This window comes from Mesoplodon densirostris, chromosome 11 (genome assembly GCF_025265405.1).
Source record: "Mesoplodon densirostris isolate mMesDen1 chromosome 11, mMesDen1 primary haplotype, whole genome shotgun sequence".
NCBI classification, from domain to species: Eukaryota; Metazoa; Chordata; class Mammalia; order Artiodactyla; family Ziphiidae; genus Mesoplodon; species Mesoplodon densirostris.
This window is the reverse complement of record NC_082671.1, coordinates 4,839,987-4,857,809: the sequence shown is the minus strand read 5'-3', so window position 1 is coordinate 4,857,809 and position 17,823 is coordinate 4,839,987. Positions and strand designations below refer to the sequence as shown.

General features: G+C 58.5%; 2 protein-coding genes across 10 annotated transcripts in view; one reads left to right on the top strand and one right to left on the bottom strand.

The window, feature by feature from the left end:
• The window catches only part of DDX11 (DEAD/H-box helicase 11), a 32,910-nt gene extending 31,949 nt beyond the window's left edge, over positions 1–961 (top strand). For all 8 annotated transcript variants that reach the window (XM_060113182.1, XM_060113177.1, XM_060113180.1 and 5 more), the window contains one exon: positions 94–961. In XM_060113182.1, the coding sequence (XP_059969165.1) occupies positions 94–123 (30 nt within the window). In that variant the 3' untranslated portion in view covers positions 124–961. The remainder of the gene's footprint in view (positions 1–93) is intronic.
• WASHC1 (WASH complex subunit 1) lies at positions 954–16,150 on the bottom strand. Of its 2 annotated transcripts, none has more exons than XM_060113183.1 (11): positions 15,910–16,150; positions 12,905–13,058; positions 4,662–4,773; positions 4,304–4,450; positions 4,015–4,151; positions 3,630–3,765; positions 3,227–3,428; positions 2,980–3,135; positions 2,209–2,361; positions 1,461–1,529; positions 954–1,326 (listed from the first exon to the last, which is right to left on the bottom strand). In XM_060113183.1, exons 2-11 carry the CDS (start codon positions 13,051–13,053, stop codon positions 1,187–1,189), a joined length of 1,401 nt encoding a protein of 466 aa, XP_059969166.1. In that variant the 5' UTR covers positions 13,054–13,058; positions 15,910–16,150; the 3' UTR covers positions 954–1,186. The 2 variants fall into 2 exon arrangements, with proteins under 2 accessions (XP_059969166.1, XP_059969167.1); XM_060113184.1 differs by having other exon boundaries at positions 2,980–3,132.
• Positions 16,151–17,823: the final 1,673 nt, after the last annotated feature.

Genomic DNA, 17,823 nt, shown 5'->3' with positions numbered 1-17,823 from the left:
AGTCCTGCCTTTCTCTCTTGTCCCCAGAACCTCCCGCCCCCCACCCCGCCCTGCCCCCAGCCGGTGTCTCCCTGTCTTTCCCTCTCTCCGCAGTTTCATCGAGAGAAGTCTGGCTCTTGCTGACAGGTGGCTGCACCACTGCCTGGTCACCAGGCCCTCCTTTCACCCCACCCACTAGAAATGTTGTCTTGGGCCTGGAATCAGTGGGCTGCCGGGACCTAGGAATAGGTGAAGCCAACAGGAGAAAATGAGGCTGATCCTAAAGGAACAGTGCCCCGCCATTCCTGGGCCCGTCCCAGGGCAGTTGCCCTCCCTGGAATTGAGCCTGTCTTCCACTCGGCATGGCCCGGAGTCCAGCTCCCTGACCTGATTCCTGGCCGGCCTTTGTGAGCGACTGTGGAGGCCGCGGCATCTCCGCCCTTGCTTGCTTCTCAGTATCCACATTCTCAGAGGTGAGGTGGGGCAGGCCCTCCCTCCCTCTACTTTCTCGCTAAAAGTAGCTGTTCTAGGCCTTTCACCCTCTCCCGGGAACTAAGAGCATCCCCCTGGGCTTCTGCTCACCCTAACCACCTTCTTGTTCTGAGTTGCTAAGAACTGCTCCCCGCTCCCGCCCGCTGGCCGCACTTCTTCCTGCAGGCGGCTCCTGGGCTCCTGGCCCTGCAGTCCTCCCGGGCAGGGGGCCCCTCCCTCTCTCCCTCTCCACCACCACCTGAGCCCATGCCGCCTCTTCCCCTGACATCAGCAGTTATGCCGAGGGCCATCAGGCTCTCAGCGAGGCTATTTTTAGCGACCCCATGCCTGTCACTGAGACATATTTTCCTGCGTGGAAATGTCCCTCCCTCCGCTGGCCCCTGCTTACCGCACCTCTCCCTGCCCCTGCCACCTGAGACCCGGCCTGGAGGGACATCGTCTGCGTTTTGTGCAGCTGTGGTCTCTTAATTAAAAGGGCGCTGTTGGTTTATGCTCGGTTCTCGCATCACACTTCTTTATTGACTCACGTACTGTTTCGCCGCAAAGCGTCTCTAGGGAAAAGGCGTGCGCGCTGGCCAAGGAGGTGGGTGAGGCACAGGCAGAGAGCGGCCCCTGAAGCAGCTCCAGGCACTGGAGCTGGCCAGTCCTCCGCGACCCCCTTCCCTCCCGGGAGCCTGTGATAAAGTCGGGGGCTTGGGGAAGGCGGAGTGAGCCCCTAGGATTCCCAGTCCTCCTCGTCCTCCTCTCCCGGGGCTGGCTGCAGGGGAGGCAGAGGCGGGATGGAGTCCGACATTCGGGCAAAGGCCCCTCCCGGCCCCTCGCTGGCCCCCGGCCCAGGTCCTTTCCCGGAGATACCTGGGAGGGCAAAGGTGGAAGGTGAGGGGCTGATCTGGGGCACCAGTCCACCCGGGCTCTAGAGACTTGAAACGGTGAGAAAAAAGGATGTGGACGACCTCAGCCAGGGAGGCCGCCAGGGTCCTGCTTCCTACCTTTGCGCCTCATGGCCAGCTTGTTGAAGAGATCCGACATCAGGTCTCCACCTTGGCTGGTGGCTCTCACTGCAATAGGAAAGCCATGGGGAGACGATGAAGGGACCGGGGGTGGCCCAGATCCAGCCTGCCTAACACCCTGAGGGCTCCATCAGCGTCCTCTGCGCTGTCTACGCACCCGGCCCCTCCGCGGCCACGTGTCGCCACAGCTCTTGGAGCCTCGGTCAGTGCTCCTAAGAACACAGGTAACCTCTGAGTCACAACAGTCCCGGCTACCCTGTGAGACAAGGGCACAGACGAGCAGCCTCGCTGGACAGATGAGGAATCTGGCCCAGAGAAATCAGGCAGTTTGCTTGGGGTCACAGTGCAAAGCTCAGAAGCAGAGCTGGGACTCAAAACTCAGGACTGGACTCCCAGGGCACGGCTGCTTTAGGCCCAGGTGTGGTATTTATGTCAGCCATGGGGATTCACAGCTGACGTAATCCAGAGTCTCAGAGGCCTAGAGGAGCAGGACTTAGCCAGGTCTCCATCCCTAAAGCTATCCCAGGTCCCTGCCCGTTTCCTGGACACCTGGCAGAGTCTAAGAAGGCTCTTCCAGTTTGAGTGGCTGAGGCTGTGTCCCCTACGGGCACAGAGAGGAAAGCTCCACTGAGCAGGCCCCAGGAGCAGGAAGGAGCCCGCGGCCCGGGCGGCCTGCACCCCGGGCACAGCAGGGCCAGAGCCCCTCCCGCGGCGGTTCTGGCTGCACCTTGTTTCTGCTCCTTCTGCTTCTTTTTCTCCAGCTTGCGCTCCTCGACACTGCGCAGCTTGGCCTTGCCGATGCCCCCGGCCTGGCGGATGGACTCCAGCAGAGTGGCCCGGCCACTGGAGGGATCAACCACTTCCTTGGGCGCTCCCTGGACTGGGGTGGGAAGGGTGCAAGGAAGAGAGGCTGCTCAGGCAGGGCCTGGCCGTGCGGCCCAGAGGCGGCCCTGGGCGGTGTCTGAGGAAGGGCTCTTCCTCGGCGCCTCGGGAGACTAGGGGCCTGGACGCTGCCTGCGTCCGCCCGGGCTCGGCCGGTCCCTCTCCAGCCCCACCTGCTTTAGGTGCCACGCTGCACAGGTGGACCCTGGGAATCACGTGTGCTGAGTGTCTGAACTTAACACAGGAGCCAACGGGATTTCTGTGCCACTTCTGGGTGCTGGAGATGGACTGGGAGATACAGGAGTAAAACCGAAATCCTACAACTTAAGGGCCACGTGGATGGATACTTTGTTGCTGTAGTTTTCCATGTCTATTAGTTGCCCCCTTTTCCCCGTTGGTTTAAGGGGGAATGGGGGGCCCAGGGCTCCCCCTGTCCAGGCTCCACAGACATGGTTTGAAACTGCTATGTTATGAACGCAGTAGAACCATATTTTGAAATTAGAACTACCCTGAAAATCTGGCACTTAGGACCACTTAACTAAGCTACAGAAAATCCTTCAGGGATCCAGCAATGAGGGGCCCCCTCCCCGCCCCGCGTGCCCTATGCCGCTGCTACCTGAAGGAGATGCGCCACCGCGGTCATCCTCCCCGGCTGGCTGTCCCCGCGGGGCCACGGTCTGGGCTGGGGGCGGAGGTGGGAGAGCGCTGACCAGCAGGGCCGGAGCTGGCGGCGGCGGTGGCGGCGGTGGGGGTGCTGCCAGCACCCCATCTTCTAGGTGGGAAGAGCGTGAGAAGGTGCCTGCGGAAGGGAGTGGCCAAGCCGGGGTGCTCCCGCCCACGTCCGTTTCCAGCTCTCGGCTCACCGGGCTTGAAAGGCTCAGCCACCTCCGTCTGGAAGGCAGGCAGCTCTGGAATGGTGCCCGGGGCCGACGGGGCAATGCCGGGGCCTAGATCCGCACTGTACATGAGGTCGTCGGCCACGCCCGGCAGGTCGGGCAGGTAGGACGGCACATCGATCTCAGGCACTTGGCCCAGGTCGGGCACGTAGAAGTAGTTCTCTGGGACCTGTGGGACGGGGGGATGTGGTGGGCCTCGGGCAGCCAGTGGCCTCGCGCGTCCCCGCTACAGCCGGACGGGGTGAGGGCTCAGCAGGCCCTTGCGCATCCCCGCTACAGCCGGCCGGGGTGAGGGGCTCAGCAGACCCCTGGCCAAGACCACACGGCAGGACCACGTCCCCTCCCCCACCCAAGCATCATCCCTCTCCACCTGCTGCTCCAGCTGCTCTCTCTTGCTGATGGACAATGGGGCATCGAACAGCTTCTCCTCCGTCTCTGCCCCCAGCATCACATGGGTCTTTGTTACGGCACCAGCCAGGGGGTCCAGGAAGACATACTTTTTGTACCTACAGAGGAGGGGTGGAGGTCAAGAGGTCAGGCGATCCGGCATCTGTTCTAGGCCCTGGACCACCTTTCCTACTTCATCGGGGCCACCATTAGTTTGTACCACGGCCCCCCAGGCCTTACCAGGCAAAAGCAACCGGTCAGGAGCCTCCTGGCTCCCGGGTTGCAGACTTCTGCTGCACCCAAGTCTGGTGCCCCTGGCCCCCCCACTAAGCCAGGCCAACCCCCCGCCCCCCCCGCCCCATCCTTACAGGTTCTCCGTGGTGTTGAAGAGCAGCAGGGAGCTGACAGAGCTGATGTTGCTGGGGAGACCCCCCAGCCCCTCCTCGGCCTCATCTTCAGGCTCCGGCTTGGTGCTCACACACACGGGGAAGTATTTCAGCTTCTCCTGTGGTGGGGTGACGGGAAGTGACCGAGGGATGGCGGGTTTCAGCACCAGGCCAGAGTGACCTCCCCCACTGCAGTCAGAGCCCTCTTGGGGGACAGAACCCTGGGATGGGCCTCAGTTCCTCCCCAGTGCCCAGGTCACCCCCGTCAGACCTGTAGGGCTAGCTCGTCCAGGGGACGGTGCTTGCTCTGGACCCTGTGGCGGGCACGCCTCTGCAGGCCAGGGTCCTGGGCCCCCGTGAAGATGGAGCTGTACTCCTGCAGGCGCTCCGGGGCAGGGTACTTGGCACTGGAGAACACCTGTGTACACGGGGAGTCTGAGCACTTCCTCAGGGGGCCTGAGAAGCTCCAGACAGCCTAGGTTTGGGCGGGGGGAGGCGTCCTGGGCAGGAGGAAAGCTTGCGGTGAGGCTGGAGCAGGGAGCTGGCAGCCTCGGAGGCGTGGGGAGAGGGCAGGGAAGGGGGTTTCCGGGGCCGCCGACCAGCCAGGGGGACAGGGCCACACACGCTACCTTGATGGCTTTCTTGCTACCCTTGATCTTCTCAATCTTGGCCTGGGCCAAGGAGACCCTCTCCCCGATGGCCTGCAGCTGGCTCCGGCTGAGCTCTACTCGCTGGGAGATCCTGCCCCCGGAAAAAAAAAGTCACAGGGGCTGAAGGCTGCTCCCCAAGCCCTGGCAGCCTCCTGCACCCCTTCTGCTTTTAACGGCAAACCTGCGAAACCAGGGGCTCGGGTAAGGGCTCCTGCCTAAATTTTAGTGTTTGCGTGGGTTTGTTTTGGCAGTGCCCCAAAACAAGGCGTGGCGGGATCTTAGTTCCCCGACCAGGGATCGAACCCGCATCCCCTGCAGTGGGAGCGCGGAGTCCTAACCACTGGACCGCCATGGAGGTCCTCGGGTAAGGGCTCTTAAAACACAGCAATACCTGCTCTCAGGCCCGATCTTAGAACTGCCCAGGTGACCCCTACCAGGACCATCCAAACTGAAGTGTCTAGGGACAGACTGTATTAAGTTCCTTGGAGCTCTGGGTAGGGATGGGCAATCACCTTGGCCCCAAGTTGGCACCTGTACGTGCCACCTGAAGGGACGTGGTTCCTGCCTGCCGGGGTTCTCAGCCTCAGGCCCAGGTGAGCAGAGGCAGAATCGTCATGACTTACGTGGAGGAAACCAGAGCTCAGCAAGGCTGAGTGACAGGCAAGGCGGGGCCTGAATTCAAGTCCTGGAGCTGTCCACAAGGAACTGCCCGGCACATAAGAGGCAGCTTTTGGTAAATCCAAGTCCCCACCGTGGTTCTCATGGCTGTGGTCAGGCTGCCTAGGGGCTGCCACTGCCCCCTCCCCAGATTACGGCGCCCTGCTACACGCCCTGAACATGCCACACACCGCCTTGTCATGTGGCCTCTGCCGTCTCCTCGGATACCCACACAGCTGGTCCCTCACTTCACTGAGCCCCTCGCCGAAGCCTCCCCGACCACGGAACCTAAAGCTGCACCTGTCCCTTTCCAACCCCCAGCCGGTTCTTCCGTTACACAGAGCCACCTGTCACCACAAGTCTCCTGTGCACTCCTAGGCTAAGGGCTTTGTTCCCCGCTGTGTTCCCAGAGCGTGGAACAGCGCCTGGCGCCTGCAGGGGTCCCTGTGCAGTTACTGAACGGCTAACACCACGTGCCCCAAAGGTAAACGCACATGAGCCTCCCTCGCCTTAGTCAGCGACACGAGGGGCTTCTCACTGCACCACTGCACGGGGGCTCCGGCTCCCCCGCCAGGGCGTCCTGCGCCTGAGCGCTCCCCTACCTCCAGGGACACCTGCCCGTGGCCACCGTGTTCCACATCCACAGTGGTGGTCACATCTCCACGTTCACCGGGCAGGAGTGAGCACACAGCGAGGCACGAGAGACGAGGCAGAGGTGCAAGCTCAGCTCCCAGGGAACGGCCAGAGGACACAGTGAGTGGATGGCCGAGGAGCGCCGCGGTCCCTGGGGTCAGAGACCACGCGGCCAGGGAACTCTAGGATTTCTTGAACGATTGAAGTGAACAGTCAAGACTCTGGCCCAACCTTCTTAAACCACCCCTACCAACTTTAGAAGGTTTTAGCCCCCAGAGAACACACCTGATCGGCCAGCTTCACAGCCCAGGGGTCTCCACCCCCGATGAAGTCTCCTTGGTTACTCCTGGCCCCTCGTGTGCAAGGGCTCGGGGATGCAGGGGCTGGCCTACGAGCAGGGACCCAAACCAGCTTAGTTTTCCTTGACAGGCTGGTCTGAGTCGGGCAGCAAGGCAGACAGAACAAGAGGCACAGTTTCCTTCCGGGAGAGATGCAGAACCAGCAACCTGTCCGAGCCCCAGCTTTCCGGCAGGGAGACCGGTCTCCCTGCTTGCACACAGGCCAGTTCCTGTGGCTCCAGGCTCAGCCCTACGCTGCCCGGGGCTGAAGCAACCTCACAGTTATGTAACCGCTCCACTCAAAGGTGCCATGGAGGGTGGGAGCGACGTCAGAACTGGAGCCAGACACAGCCAGCTCTGTCTGGGTCTTCCATCTGATTTCTCCAAGTTACAAACATCAAGCTTAACAATGAATCCTGGCAAATTTCCAGAATGGGTTATTAAATAGAGGGTCGTGAGCAATTTGAAATGGAAGAGGCGGATCCCCGGGGCCAGCCAGCACTGTTCTAAATTCATAGCATTTCTTTTTTGACAAGGTTATTAGACTGGCATATCAGGGGAAAACCTTAACACACAGTGCAGCTTGAGTCAGCAAGGATTCTGACGGCTTCTCACAAAATCCCGTGGACAAGATGGAGCTGTGGGGGCCGGAGGAGAGCACATTTAGAAAAAATCAGAGCCAGAGAACAACAGCGCCCCAAAGGCACGGCTGAAGAATGCACTGATCTCAGCCTTGCACTAAGGTCTGTGGCAGGGCGCCTCACACTCATGCGACGCTTGATTAGTAAGCTGGGGGTATGAAATGGGGAGGCCCCAAAATGGTCTGCATGACGGAATCAAGACTCATGGGATCTTGAAAGGCCAGGAGGCCAGAAAAGGTGAAACTGATAAGGAATGAAGGTGAAGCTCAGCATTCAGGTTTAAGAAGTCAAGGGCACACACACCGAGGATGGAGGTTTAGCAGGAGGTTTCGGTTACCTGTGAGCTAAAAGCACGTGAAGCAGCTTGGAAACTAAGTGAGATCTCAGAGCGCACAGCTCCTGAGACCCTTCCCACCTTCTGTCAATAAACAGGGAACGTCCACTCTCCTGGAGGCACTACAGAGAAAACAGAGCTCATCGATGCCAGGCGCCCACCTCGTCCACAGCCGTGTCCCCTTCAAACCGGTTCCACATGTTAAGAGGACTCTGAAGTCCCTTCTAGACCACAGGGTCGGTCTGATTCACAGCTGCATCTCCAGCACCTGGGACAATGCCTGACATGTAACATACTGGCTGAACACAAAATGACAAGCTAACGAACAACCAGAGGAGGGTGATGGTGAGAAGCTCACATCACACAAGATAACTGAAGGACGTTCTGGCTAAAGGTGAGATGACTCCGAGAATATGAAAATTCCCTTCAGATGCCAGAAAGATCATAAGTGCTGTCAGGTGGAAAAGCGATTAGCCTTTCTGTCACCCCCGAGAGTGAGCTGCACTACAGCCGGTGGGAGGAGTTACACGGAAACAGACCTCAGCTTTGCATAAGGAGAACTTTCTCATAAACAGCTGCATGGCTTTGCAAAGCAATCAGATTCCAGCTGGATGCCCACCTGTCAGGGATGCTCCAGGGGAGATTCCTGTGTGGGACAGGGGAATGGAAGATGGGATTTCCAGGGTTTTTTTCTTATCCAAGAGCCTAGGATGGCTAAGTAATGCCCAAGCCCCCAGGCAGCCCAATCTCAGGCCAAGGGTGAGAAGGAGGTTTCAATTTGTGTGTCATCTCTACCAACTGGCAGCAACAACGGCCTGGAAGGCAGTGCTAAGAAGGCCTGCTGGGCCGCATGGGGGCTGGGACCAAGAGCCAGGACAGATTAGCAACACCCACCATGAGCGGGGCTGGTGGCAAGAGGGCGACTTGTTTGCCGCTCCTTATCTAGAGCCCCTGGCTTGGTGGCTGGCTTCAGGCTGGTCAGTTTCCAGGCTCATCACTGGAGCCACGTCCCTATAGCATGTCACCAGGACACCAGCAGGGAAGGAACTGGCTCAGTCAGTCTGCTGAGAGCCTGGGACAGAGATGCATCAGATAACACACATCTGCTCTCAAGGAGATAAACAACTACAACGTCCCAAAGACCTGGGGACAGCAGCAGTGTGGCCTTCAGCCAGTCACTTAACTGATCTATGTCTCACCTTCTTCAGCTGAAAAACAGGAATTGTAACTTCTATATCGTGGAATTGCTGTAAAGGTCAAAGTGAGAGACTGGATGTCTCATGAGCTGTACAAGCCGACATGTCCCAAGAACTTGGTCAATATTTACCTTTACCACCCACAGATGAGGAGGGGTGAGGGGCTCCAGACAGGGCTGAGCAGACATGGAGAAAAAAGTTCTAGATGAGGAAACAGCACTCTGCAAGGGAGCACCACGGAGGGTGGAGTGCAGAAGGCTCCTCTGGCTGGGGCCTGGGGTGTGACGTGGTCAAGGTCAATGACGCACCTAGGGGGCCAGGACAGTGCCTGGGCTCCGTGTCCCCACCACCTCCAAAGCTGACCCCCATGACAGTGTGGGAGGGTTTCCTAGGAAGCCGCAGGCCCAAGGCCCCTGCAGGGCTGCCACACCCTCCAATCATCACACCAGTCAGCTGCTGTGACAGGGCCACTCCCCTGGCCCTAGCTGCAGCTTCTCCTCCCCTCGCCAGCCCTACCCCCGCACCCCTCAGCCGGTCCCCTGAACAGCTCTTGCTTTCCCCTTTATCTTCTCCACTCACTGGGGTAATTAAGAATGATCTGCTAATTATGCAGGCAGCTGATTGAGGCCTCCTAACCTTGGAAGGCACCAGGTGCGGATCAGCGGGGAGAAGTGGGGGGAGCGGGGAGAACGGAGGAAGGGCCCAAGGAGAGGAAGGAGGAAGTGGGGAGGTGAAAGGGGAGGAAGCGGGGAGCGGGGGAGAAGGGAAGAGGAAGGAAGGAGAGAGGAAGGGAAGGAGCCTCGCAGAGGCCGAGGCTGGGGCCGCCGGGGAGGGCAAGCGGCAGCCAGCAGCCCCGCCCACACACCGTCACAGTCCGCCCTGCCCCGCCGCCGACCCCCACCCCGCCCCGGCTGCCCCTCTGCCCTCTTGGAAGTCCTGTGCAGCAGGGGACGCCTCTGGGCGGGTACCCTGGGGCTGGCTTCTCCCAGGTGATGGTGGGCAGGTGAGGGGAGGTCTGCTAGGCAGGAGGACAAGCCAGGGAGGGGCTGCAAGGAGCGGGTCCCAGAGCCCGCGACGGCCCTGCCATCCTCTCTGTCTCCGCAGGCTCCGCCCACCGGGCCGAGCAGGAGGAAGGAACCGGCTGGGGACGCTGACCTTGCACGCGCTCACCTGCCTGGGGGCACAGGCTCCGTGGGGCTGAGGGGCTGGGCCTGCGCCTGAGCTGGGGGGAGAGGCGGGGAGCAGAGACGTCAAGCATTTCTTCCGCACCCGCCGCCTCTCCTTCGCGAGAGGAGCACGTTCAAGGGGAGAGGTTCCACGCTGGGGTCACATCCCGCGGCAAAAGCCCGTGAGAACAGAGGCGCCCCTGCTGCAGGATGGGGGGCGGGGCTCGGCACTCCCCACTCCCTGTCGTCCCGGCTCCTCCCTCCCCTTCATCCTGTTCCCAATCTGTCGTCTCTCCTGTCGTTATTCCATCTGCAGCGTCTCCTATCCGCCCTCCCCACCTGCAGCCCCCCTGGACCGCAGCCTCCCCCGCCCACAGCGCGGCTCCCCTCCCCGTCCCAGGACGGCTGCCTGAGGAACCTTCCCCAAACGTTTCTGTCCCATCACTTCCGGCTCAAGAACCTATCCGGGCTCCCAAAACCCTGGGCTCAAGCTCAAAGCCCCATCCAGCCTGGCGAAGCCCCACGGCCCTGACTCACACGTCCCAGCTCTCCCCTCAGCCACACCCTCTTGCCCACTCCTTCCACCAGGGACCGTCCCCAGCGCTGTAGGGACGCAAAGCAGCGAGAGGAGGGCTCCCGAGGGCACAGACACACGGAAGGCTGACTTTCAGCCCCGTCCTGCAGTGAAGGAGTGGACCCTCGGGACAGGCGGCACTCAGGCACTCAGGGCCCCGAGGCCCGGGGCGCACCACCCTCCAGCCAGGCCTCAAGCCTTTGGCACTCATTTCCGGGCCCCAGCGGAGGGCCCTCAGGCGGCGTTCCCCACCCCGCCTCGCCAGAACCCGCCGAGTGGCCCGTTGGCACCCCTCCTTCAGGAGGCCCTCCCTGACCATCGGGAGCAGTCTCTCTAGCATCTGCTCCCTCCTCGTTCTGTAACAGCCTGCTTCCTACGGGGATGCTATCGCTCCCACGGGCTGTAAACCCAGGGCCTGGGGGTAAGGCATGTGACCACGGTCTGAGCCAGCTGCTGTGTCACCCTCCCCGCCACCCCGGCCCCAGCCCCTGGCTCTGGGACGCCCATGAGCGCCAGGCCAGTGGGAGGGCGGGGCTTCCGAGGGAACCGCTGCAGAGGAAGACATTCTTTCCTGCGGGACCTGAGCCCAAGTATGAACTCTGGGCCTGCTGGTTACCTTGCAAGGGCGAGGCCTGTCTGGGAATGGGGCCAACCCAGAAGCAGGGAGCAGGGACGGGATGAAAGCAAAACCAGGCCCTGATGACGGCACTTAGCCCTGCAGCTCCAAAGGCTGTTCTATGGACTGGTTACTTCTGCTTATTGGTCTGGGGAGTCTGACGATACACGTGCTGCCAGTTCTTGTCTCTCTCCTCTAGGCCCCTAGGAGCTCACACAGTTCATGCTATGCGGCTCAGAATCAGCTCAGATGGCTGTTCTCCCATCCTAGACGACGACGTCCCTGAGGACGGGAACCCCATGCCACACACCATTAGTATCCCTCTGACCTGAATGCTGGGCATGTGGTGGGGGGTCAATGGGGGGACCTGGAACCCAGCGGTGAGAGGAGCCTGGACACAGGTACCAGGCTCCTGGGAGCATCCTACCATCCCTGGGCCATGCCGAGCCTATGTTCAACCACCTCGCCACTCCCTCCCCATGAGATGGCCTTCCTGCCCTCTGCTCACCCCATCCAGCGGCAGAGGAACGTGAAACTGCCCACTGGTGCCCAACACCAGGAAGGGAAAGGAAAGGAATGCTAAAAACCCAATGCTCCCCGTACAGAAAGGCAAGCATGCAGTCACAGTCTTGGTGAGGAAACACAAATATTTCTGATGGATTGTTTCTGGCAACCGTGTCAATCTCAAGGTGTGGGGTGGCCATAATCTGGGACCAATGGCTCTTAAAGGCCTGTATCCTCTGGCTTACGTGTTCCTTGGGCATACTTCGCACAAAAATTAGCACAGAAGGGGCACCTAACACTTTCTATAACTACTGATAGCAGGTTAATGGAGGGTCGGAATAGGCAGCAAATGAGCAGAGATGATGTCACCAGATAATAGGAAGGAACATTCACTGAATGCTTACTGTATGCCAGGCACTTCAATTCCTTGGCACGTTTCAATTCATTTCATCTTAACAACAATCCTCTGAGGAAGGTACCATGATTACTGCCAATTTATAGATGGGAACACTGAGACTTAGCAAGGTTAAGGAGCTTGCCTGAGGTTACAGAGCAAGCAAATGGGGAAGCCAGGTTGGAGCCCAGGAAGTCTGCTCCAGAGTCAGCCCCCTTAACTACTTCGGGGCACCGCCCTCGGGTACATTTACATCCGGGATAGGCGTGAGGCAGGCAGGTGCATTAGTGGGCAGCTCAGAGGCAAAAGAGTCAGGTGGAGCTAATGTTTGGACTGTGTCCAGCTGCAGATAATGACTACATCGTCTGCCCCCATTGGGGAAGGCTTCTGGGAAGAGGTGGAATTCCAGTTGGTGGGGGAGGAGACTGCATGCTGCACATCGGGGTTCCTGGTCTGGGGTACAAGCAGGGGATGGTGTGGGAGACCTGACCAGGAGAGGGACCTGAGTCGGGCAGTCAAATACTCCAGCCTTCAGGGGGCACGGTGTGGGCACCCAGGAAGGAGAAGCTCTATGCCCCTCTCAGCTTGCTCATGGCCAGAGAAAGACAGGACCCGTATACAGGACAGAGGGTTGAATGAGTGAATACACTCAGGTCAGTGGTGGCACACAGTTAATGTGATGCAAATATTAGTTATTGCAAAAATATTAAAAATAGGTTTTACCACAATTGTAATTAACTAACATGCAATTAATCAATCAGAGTCTGTCTCTGCTGCTGGAGTATATCCTCTGGCTGGGCAGAGATGCTGCCTTAGTCATTGCTGTAACTAAAGAGAGTAGCACAGAGCCCTGCACACAAGAAGTGTTGGATGAGTATTCGCTGACTGCGGGAATAAGCGAAGGAACAGGCCCCCCAGAGTGGGGAGAGCGTGAGCTGGGAGAGCTGTACCACCACTGGGTGGACGCACCGGGGACCCAGGGGCTAAGAGGGACACGAGGTAGTGAGCTCTTATGATAAAATTCGAAGCTGGGCACCCAGCTTGGCCCCTTGGGCACAAGAAAGCCAGCTGGGTCCCCCTCAGGACCAAGAATCACCAAAAGGGGTGCTCTGAGAGGGTGCATTCTGGGATTGGAGAGATGACTGCCCAGGGCGGGGAGCAGCACCCACCTGCTGAAGATGTCTCCGGAGACCTTCTGCAGGTGCTGCAGGGCGTCCGCCACCTGCTGGATGGCCTCCTCTCGCCGCAGGTCTGGCTGTATGAGGGGCATCGCGTAGGTCTGATCGGCCAACGGATGCTGGGTCCCCGTGGGAGTCATGGCGCCTGGGGGTGGGAACTGAGCATCAGGACTACCCGCACACCCACCTGCCACGGGGCAAGGTGACGGGCACACAGCCCCCCACCCAGCAGTCTGCATGGGGGGGGCGGGGGGCGCACAGCACTGGCCGGGAGGCTGGGGGCTCACAGGAGCTGGTGGTCTGCTGATGCTCGTTGGGTGAACGAGGGAGGGAAGCTGCTAAGGACCAGAGACTGATGTGAAACATTCAGAGGAGGTGCAACGTTGACTGGCTGCCAGGAGGCACTTGGGACCCAGCCAAGCACCCCCCTTCCCTACCTTATCTCACTTCAACCTCCAAAGCCTGGATGAACAAGAAAGAAACCCTGGCTGCAGAGTGAAAAAGAGGGAAGGGTTTGGGGGAAAAGTTGCCTGTGTCAACTGCCAAACGGTACCTGGGTCCGGGAAAGCACAGACAATGTGGACTCGAGTGTCCTTCTCTGGCCCCCGAGGACCTGCTCCCGAGACGGGACAGGCAGTGGCTGGAGGCTCCAGGGCCGGGCTCTGCTCTCCCAGGCCAGAGCTAAGGGGGGGCCAGGAGGAAGGAGGGGCACATGGGGGCAGGGGACAGGAAGGAAAAACACTCCGTCGAACTGCAAGAGGAGGGCAGTCAGTCTATTTATACTGGGTTTAATTAACTCCACTCCCTGGTGCCACCAAAGCAGCAATCACACTGCAGACGGCACTGATTTGATTGGCAAGAGAGGTATCGGGCAGAATATTAAGGCACCAAGCCCCTATAAATAGGCCTAATCGCAGCCCCTCGGTAGAAGACAGTGAGGAAGACGTTAAGCAGGCCTGGCACTGTGCCCCAGACCTGCTCTCCTAGGCACCACGCTGGGGCCCCTGGTTGCAACAGAGGTGTGGGTGGGGCTGGGTAAGTGTGGCGTGGAGGGTTTAGGGGGCTTCATTTGAGTTTCAAGTGCTGTGTGACCTGGGGTAAGTTGTTTGCCTTCTCTGAATCTCTGATGCTTTCCATTTCTCATCCTACAGACTGAGAAGTGGTTATTCTCAATGTTTCAGGCCAGTCTCCTCAGCAAGCTGGAGCTTACCCTCTGCTCCCCCTGTTGGCCTCCCCGCCCTTCCTTCCACCCAACTTGTCCTTGCCCACCCTTCCTAGGCCAGCACTTCTCCTGATCCGAGATGACCATTCTGCTCTCCAAGCTTTTCTCCAGCAGTGAGCTCCTCAGCCTCCTAGACCTGAACCTGCGGAGAATCCTCACCAGGGCCCAGGAGTAACTCACCTCCCCACTCCTCTTCCCACCTATCAAATGACCAAAGTGGAGCCAGCTGACCCCAAACCACCTGAGGAACCTAACCCTCAGGGAACTCCATGCCTTTTAAAAATCCCCACCCCCGTCCCTCTTTGCATTTACACTGATGCAAATCTGCCTGGAGTCCTAACTTAACTCTGTACCTCAGTTTTCCCATCTGTAAGACAGAGAGGGAGTAAAAGGCAGAAAGAAGGTACTTTCTGGGCTCATCCTGTGATGCATTCCTCGTGGTCAGTCGCCACACCCTGTGTGTGTGTCCATGCACGACGGGGTAGAACAGGCACAAAGCTCCTAAGCGAGGAAGGAGCAGGTCTGTTCAAGAATTAAGAAACACTACAGCTTAGTTAGCACTTTCCTCATTCTGTCTGCTGACAAGTGCTCATCAGCTACCAGGTGCTGGCCATGATCTCAACAAAGATGAAGAGGACGCTATACTAGCTGGGAAGACAGCCTGGAAAACAATTAAACAGCAGGTGATAAGTGTTCTAAACCAGCCATGAATCCAGTGCTAGGGGACGCCGAGGAAGGAGTGAGTGATAAACCCCTTCTGGGGTCAGCAGTCAGGAATAGCTCCTAGCAGAAACTGTACCTCCCTGCCAGACCCAGGGAGACAGGGCAGGGAGAGCACCCCAGGCAGAAGGGGCCGCTGAACAACGGCGTGTAGGGGAAGGGCAAGTGGTTTGGGCAATGAGAATGAAACCATCCTTGGGTAATTAGCAAAACAAGAGGCCAGACTGTGAAAAACGCTGAATACCGTGGCAAGCAGTGTGGACTTGAGCCTGCAGGCCAGGAATGAAAACCTCAGACCTGTCGTCCCATATAGGAGACACTAGCTACATGGGCTATTGAGCACTTGAAATGTAGTCTAGGTGTAAAACAGACACCAAATTGCAAACTTCCTAGTAAAAAAAGAATGTAAAATATCTCATTAAAATTTTAAATATTGATTACATGTTGAAATGACCGTATTTTAAATACAGTGGGCTAAATAAAACACATCACTAAGTTCATTTCGCCGTTTCCTTTTACTTTTAAAGGCACATATGTGGCTCGCATAGTATTTCTATGGGACGGCGCTACCTTAGAGAATCTGGTAAAAACTGTGGATTCCCCCAGAAAAGTGAACATAGAGCAAACCCGCTCTCACAATGCTGTTGATAAATTTCGAAGTGCTCGGGATCCCTCCCGCGACCCACGCCCGACACCCAGCTCGGAGGCAGGCAACTGGGACCCAAGCAGGGTTAAAGCGGTGTGGGGTCCTCCAGGGGCCGGGACGGGTGGCCGCAAACGGAGGGTCTGAGCATCCACCGCAGCTCGTTCCGAGAGCCGGGCCCTCCCAGCGAACCGAGAGGGGCGGGAGACGCCGACCCTCCTACTGAGGCCCAGGCCGGCCCCGCGGGTCGGCCAGCCAGCCGGCGGCCGAGGCGGAAGTCACCGGGCCCGGGCCTCCCGCCTCGGCTCCCGGGCCGGCGGCGTCCCCCGGAGGCGCTCCCGCCTCCTTCCGTCCCCTCCGCAACCGGCCCCACCCCCGCCCCGCGCGTCCCAGCCAGGCCCGCGCCCTCACCTGCGCGATGCCCGCCGCTTCCGCTCCGCCCGCCGGGCCCCGCCGCCGCTGCCCGCTCCGCCTCCCCGACGCTCCCGGCCCCGAGCTCTGGCCCCGCCTCCAGCCGCCAGTTCCGCTCGCTCGGCGCCGCGGCTTAGGGGCCCTAGCCGCCCGCGCCTCGACCTCTCAGGCCTGAGCTCGCCGCCAGCCGCTCGGCGCCTCCGCGTCCCGCCACCGGGCACGACCCCGGCGCCCTCTGCCCCTTCTCCCCGCGCAGCCCCGCCCCTCCTCGCTCAGCCCCGCCCCTCCCTCCGCGCCCCCTCCACCCACAGGCTCGGCGGCGTACTTGACTGACTGTCCCTTGTCTTTCAGCCCGGATTTTCTGGGATTGGGATCTGCGGGCCGAGCTCCCCGCAGAGTCCGCCCAGTGCCTGCCCCGCCTTAAAAAGTATAAATAAATGCCGGACACAGAAGGACAAAAGCTGTACGAGTCCACGCTGTGCGAGGTGTCCAGAGCCGTCAGATCCAAACAGAACCCGAACGGCGGTTACGGAGGGGGCTTTATTGTTTAGTGGGTACAGAGCTCGTGACGCTCTTCTCCTGGACCACACTTTAGTCGGGCTCCTTTGAATCCTCTTCCAACTAGGCCTCCACTTGCGTCGCCCAGTTTCAGCGAGAATCCTGTTACTCGTTTTAGCCAGAACCTCCCCCCACCCCACCCCGCCCTCTTATCTGACCAAATGCCTCCCTCCCCCGTCCCCAAGTGACGTCCCATCCCTCACCTGCCTGCCTGCAGCAAGAATCCTAGCCAAGAATTACCCAACCCTCTCAGTAATTTTCCATCTCCCCCAATCCGGCTGCTTGGCTAAAAGTCCCCACTTGTCCACGCTGTATTTGGAATTGACCCCTGTTCTATACTGACCTCTCTTTTCCCCTGTTGCAAAGTCCTGAATAAAATCTGCTTTTACCCCTTTAATGAGTGTGCGGCTCTGGTTTTCTTTGACCTGTCAGTTTGTGATGATGACAAAATTCTGGAGATTGGTAGTGGTGATGGTTGCACCACGATGTGAATGTACGTAATGCCACTGAACTGTACATTTAGAAGTGGCCAAAATGGTAAATTTTATGTTACGTTTTTGGTACGCCAAGAAAAAAAAAGCTCGATGGTTTTTAAAAAGACTTTTAAAAAGTTAAATATATAAAGCAAGCGTCTGTCCAGAGACCCTGTGATAGTCCTTCGTGGGGCCCACTGGCCTGTCTCAAAATTCTTGGCCCCTCTCTTTTAGGGTTGCTAGATAAAAATACAGGATGCCAAGGTCATTGGAATCTCAGATGAAAAAAACCAAATAGTTTTCTATTTTTTTTTTAGTATAAGTATGTCCCAAACGAAGTATGGGACACATTTACACTAAAAAAAAAATCATTCCTCGTTTATTTGAAATTGAGAATTAAGTGTTTATATTTTTATTTGCTACATCTGGCAACCCTACTCTCTTCCTAATACTCTCCGAATGTTGTCCTCCTTCCCTGCCCCGCCTCCGCGTCCATCCCTGGGAGAGAGTGAGGTTGAATTGCCTTTTTTGATGAGAACACACCCAATGACTTGCAGGCTGTAGCACATGGTTCCCACCAATGATGGGTAAGAGATGGGTTTGCACATGTATTATAGACTGAATGTGTCCCCCCGCCCCAAATTAATACGTTAACACCCTCACCCCACCGTGTGACGGTATTTGGGCCAGGGCCTCTGGGAGGTAATTAGGGTTACATGAGGTCATGAGGGTGGGGTACCCACGACGGGATTACAGCCCTTATGAGAAGGGATACTCTCTTGCCACTACTAAGGACACAGGGAAAAGGCAGCCATCACAAACCAGGAAGAGAGCTCTCTCCAGGAACCAAATCAGCCGGCACCTTAATCTTGGACTTTCCAGC

Excerpts from the sequence above, each read along its gene's own strand:
- WASHC1 (XM_060113183.1), bottom strand. The coding sequence starts at position 13,053 with ATGACTCCCACGGGGACCCAGCATCCGTTGGCCGATCAGACCTACGCG. Across the intron at positions 4,152-4,303 it reads TGGACGAGCTAGCCCTACAG|GAGAAGCTGAAATACTTCCC; the intron begins GTCTGACGGGGG and ends ACCCCACCACAG. Across the intron at positions 3,766-4,014 it reads TTCAACACCACGGAGAACCT|GTACAAAAAGTATGTCTTCC; the intron begins GTAAGGATGGGG and ends CCTCCTCTGTAG.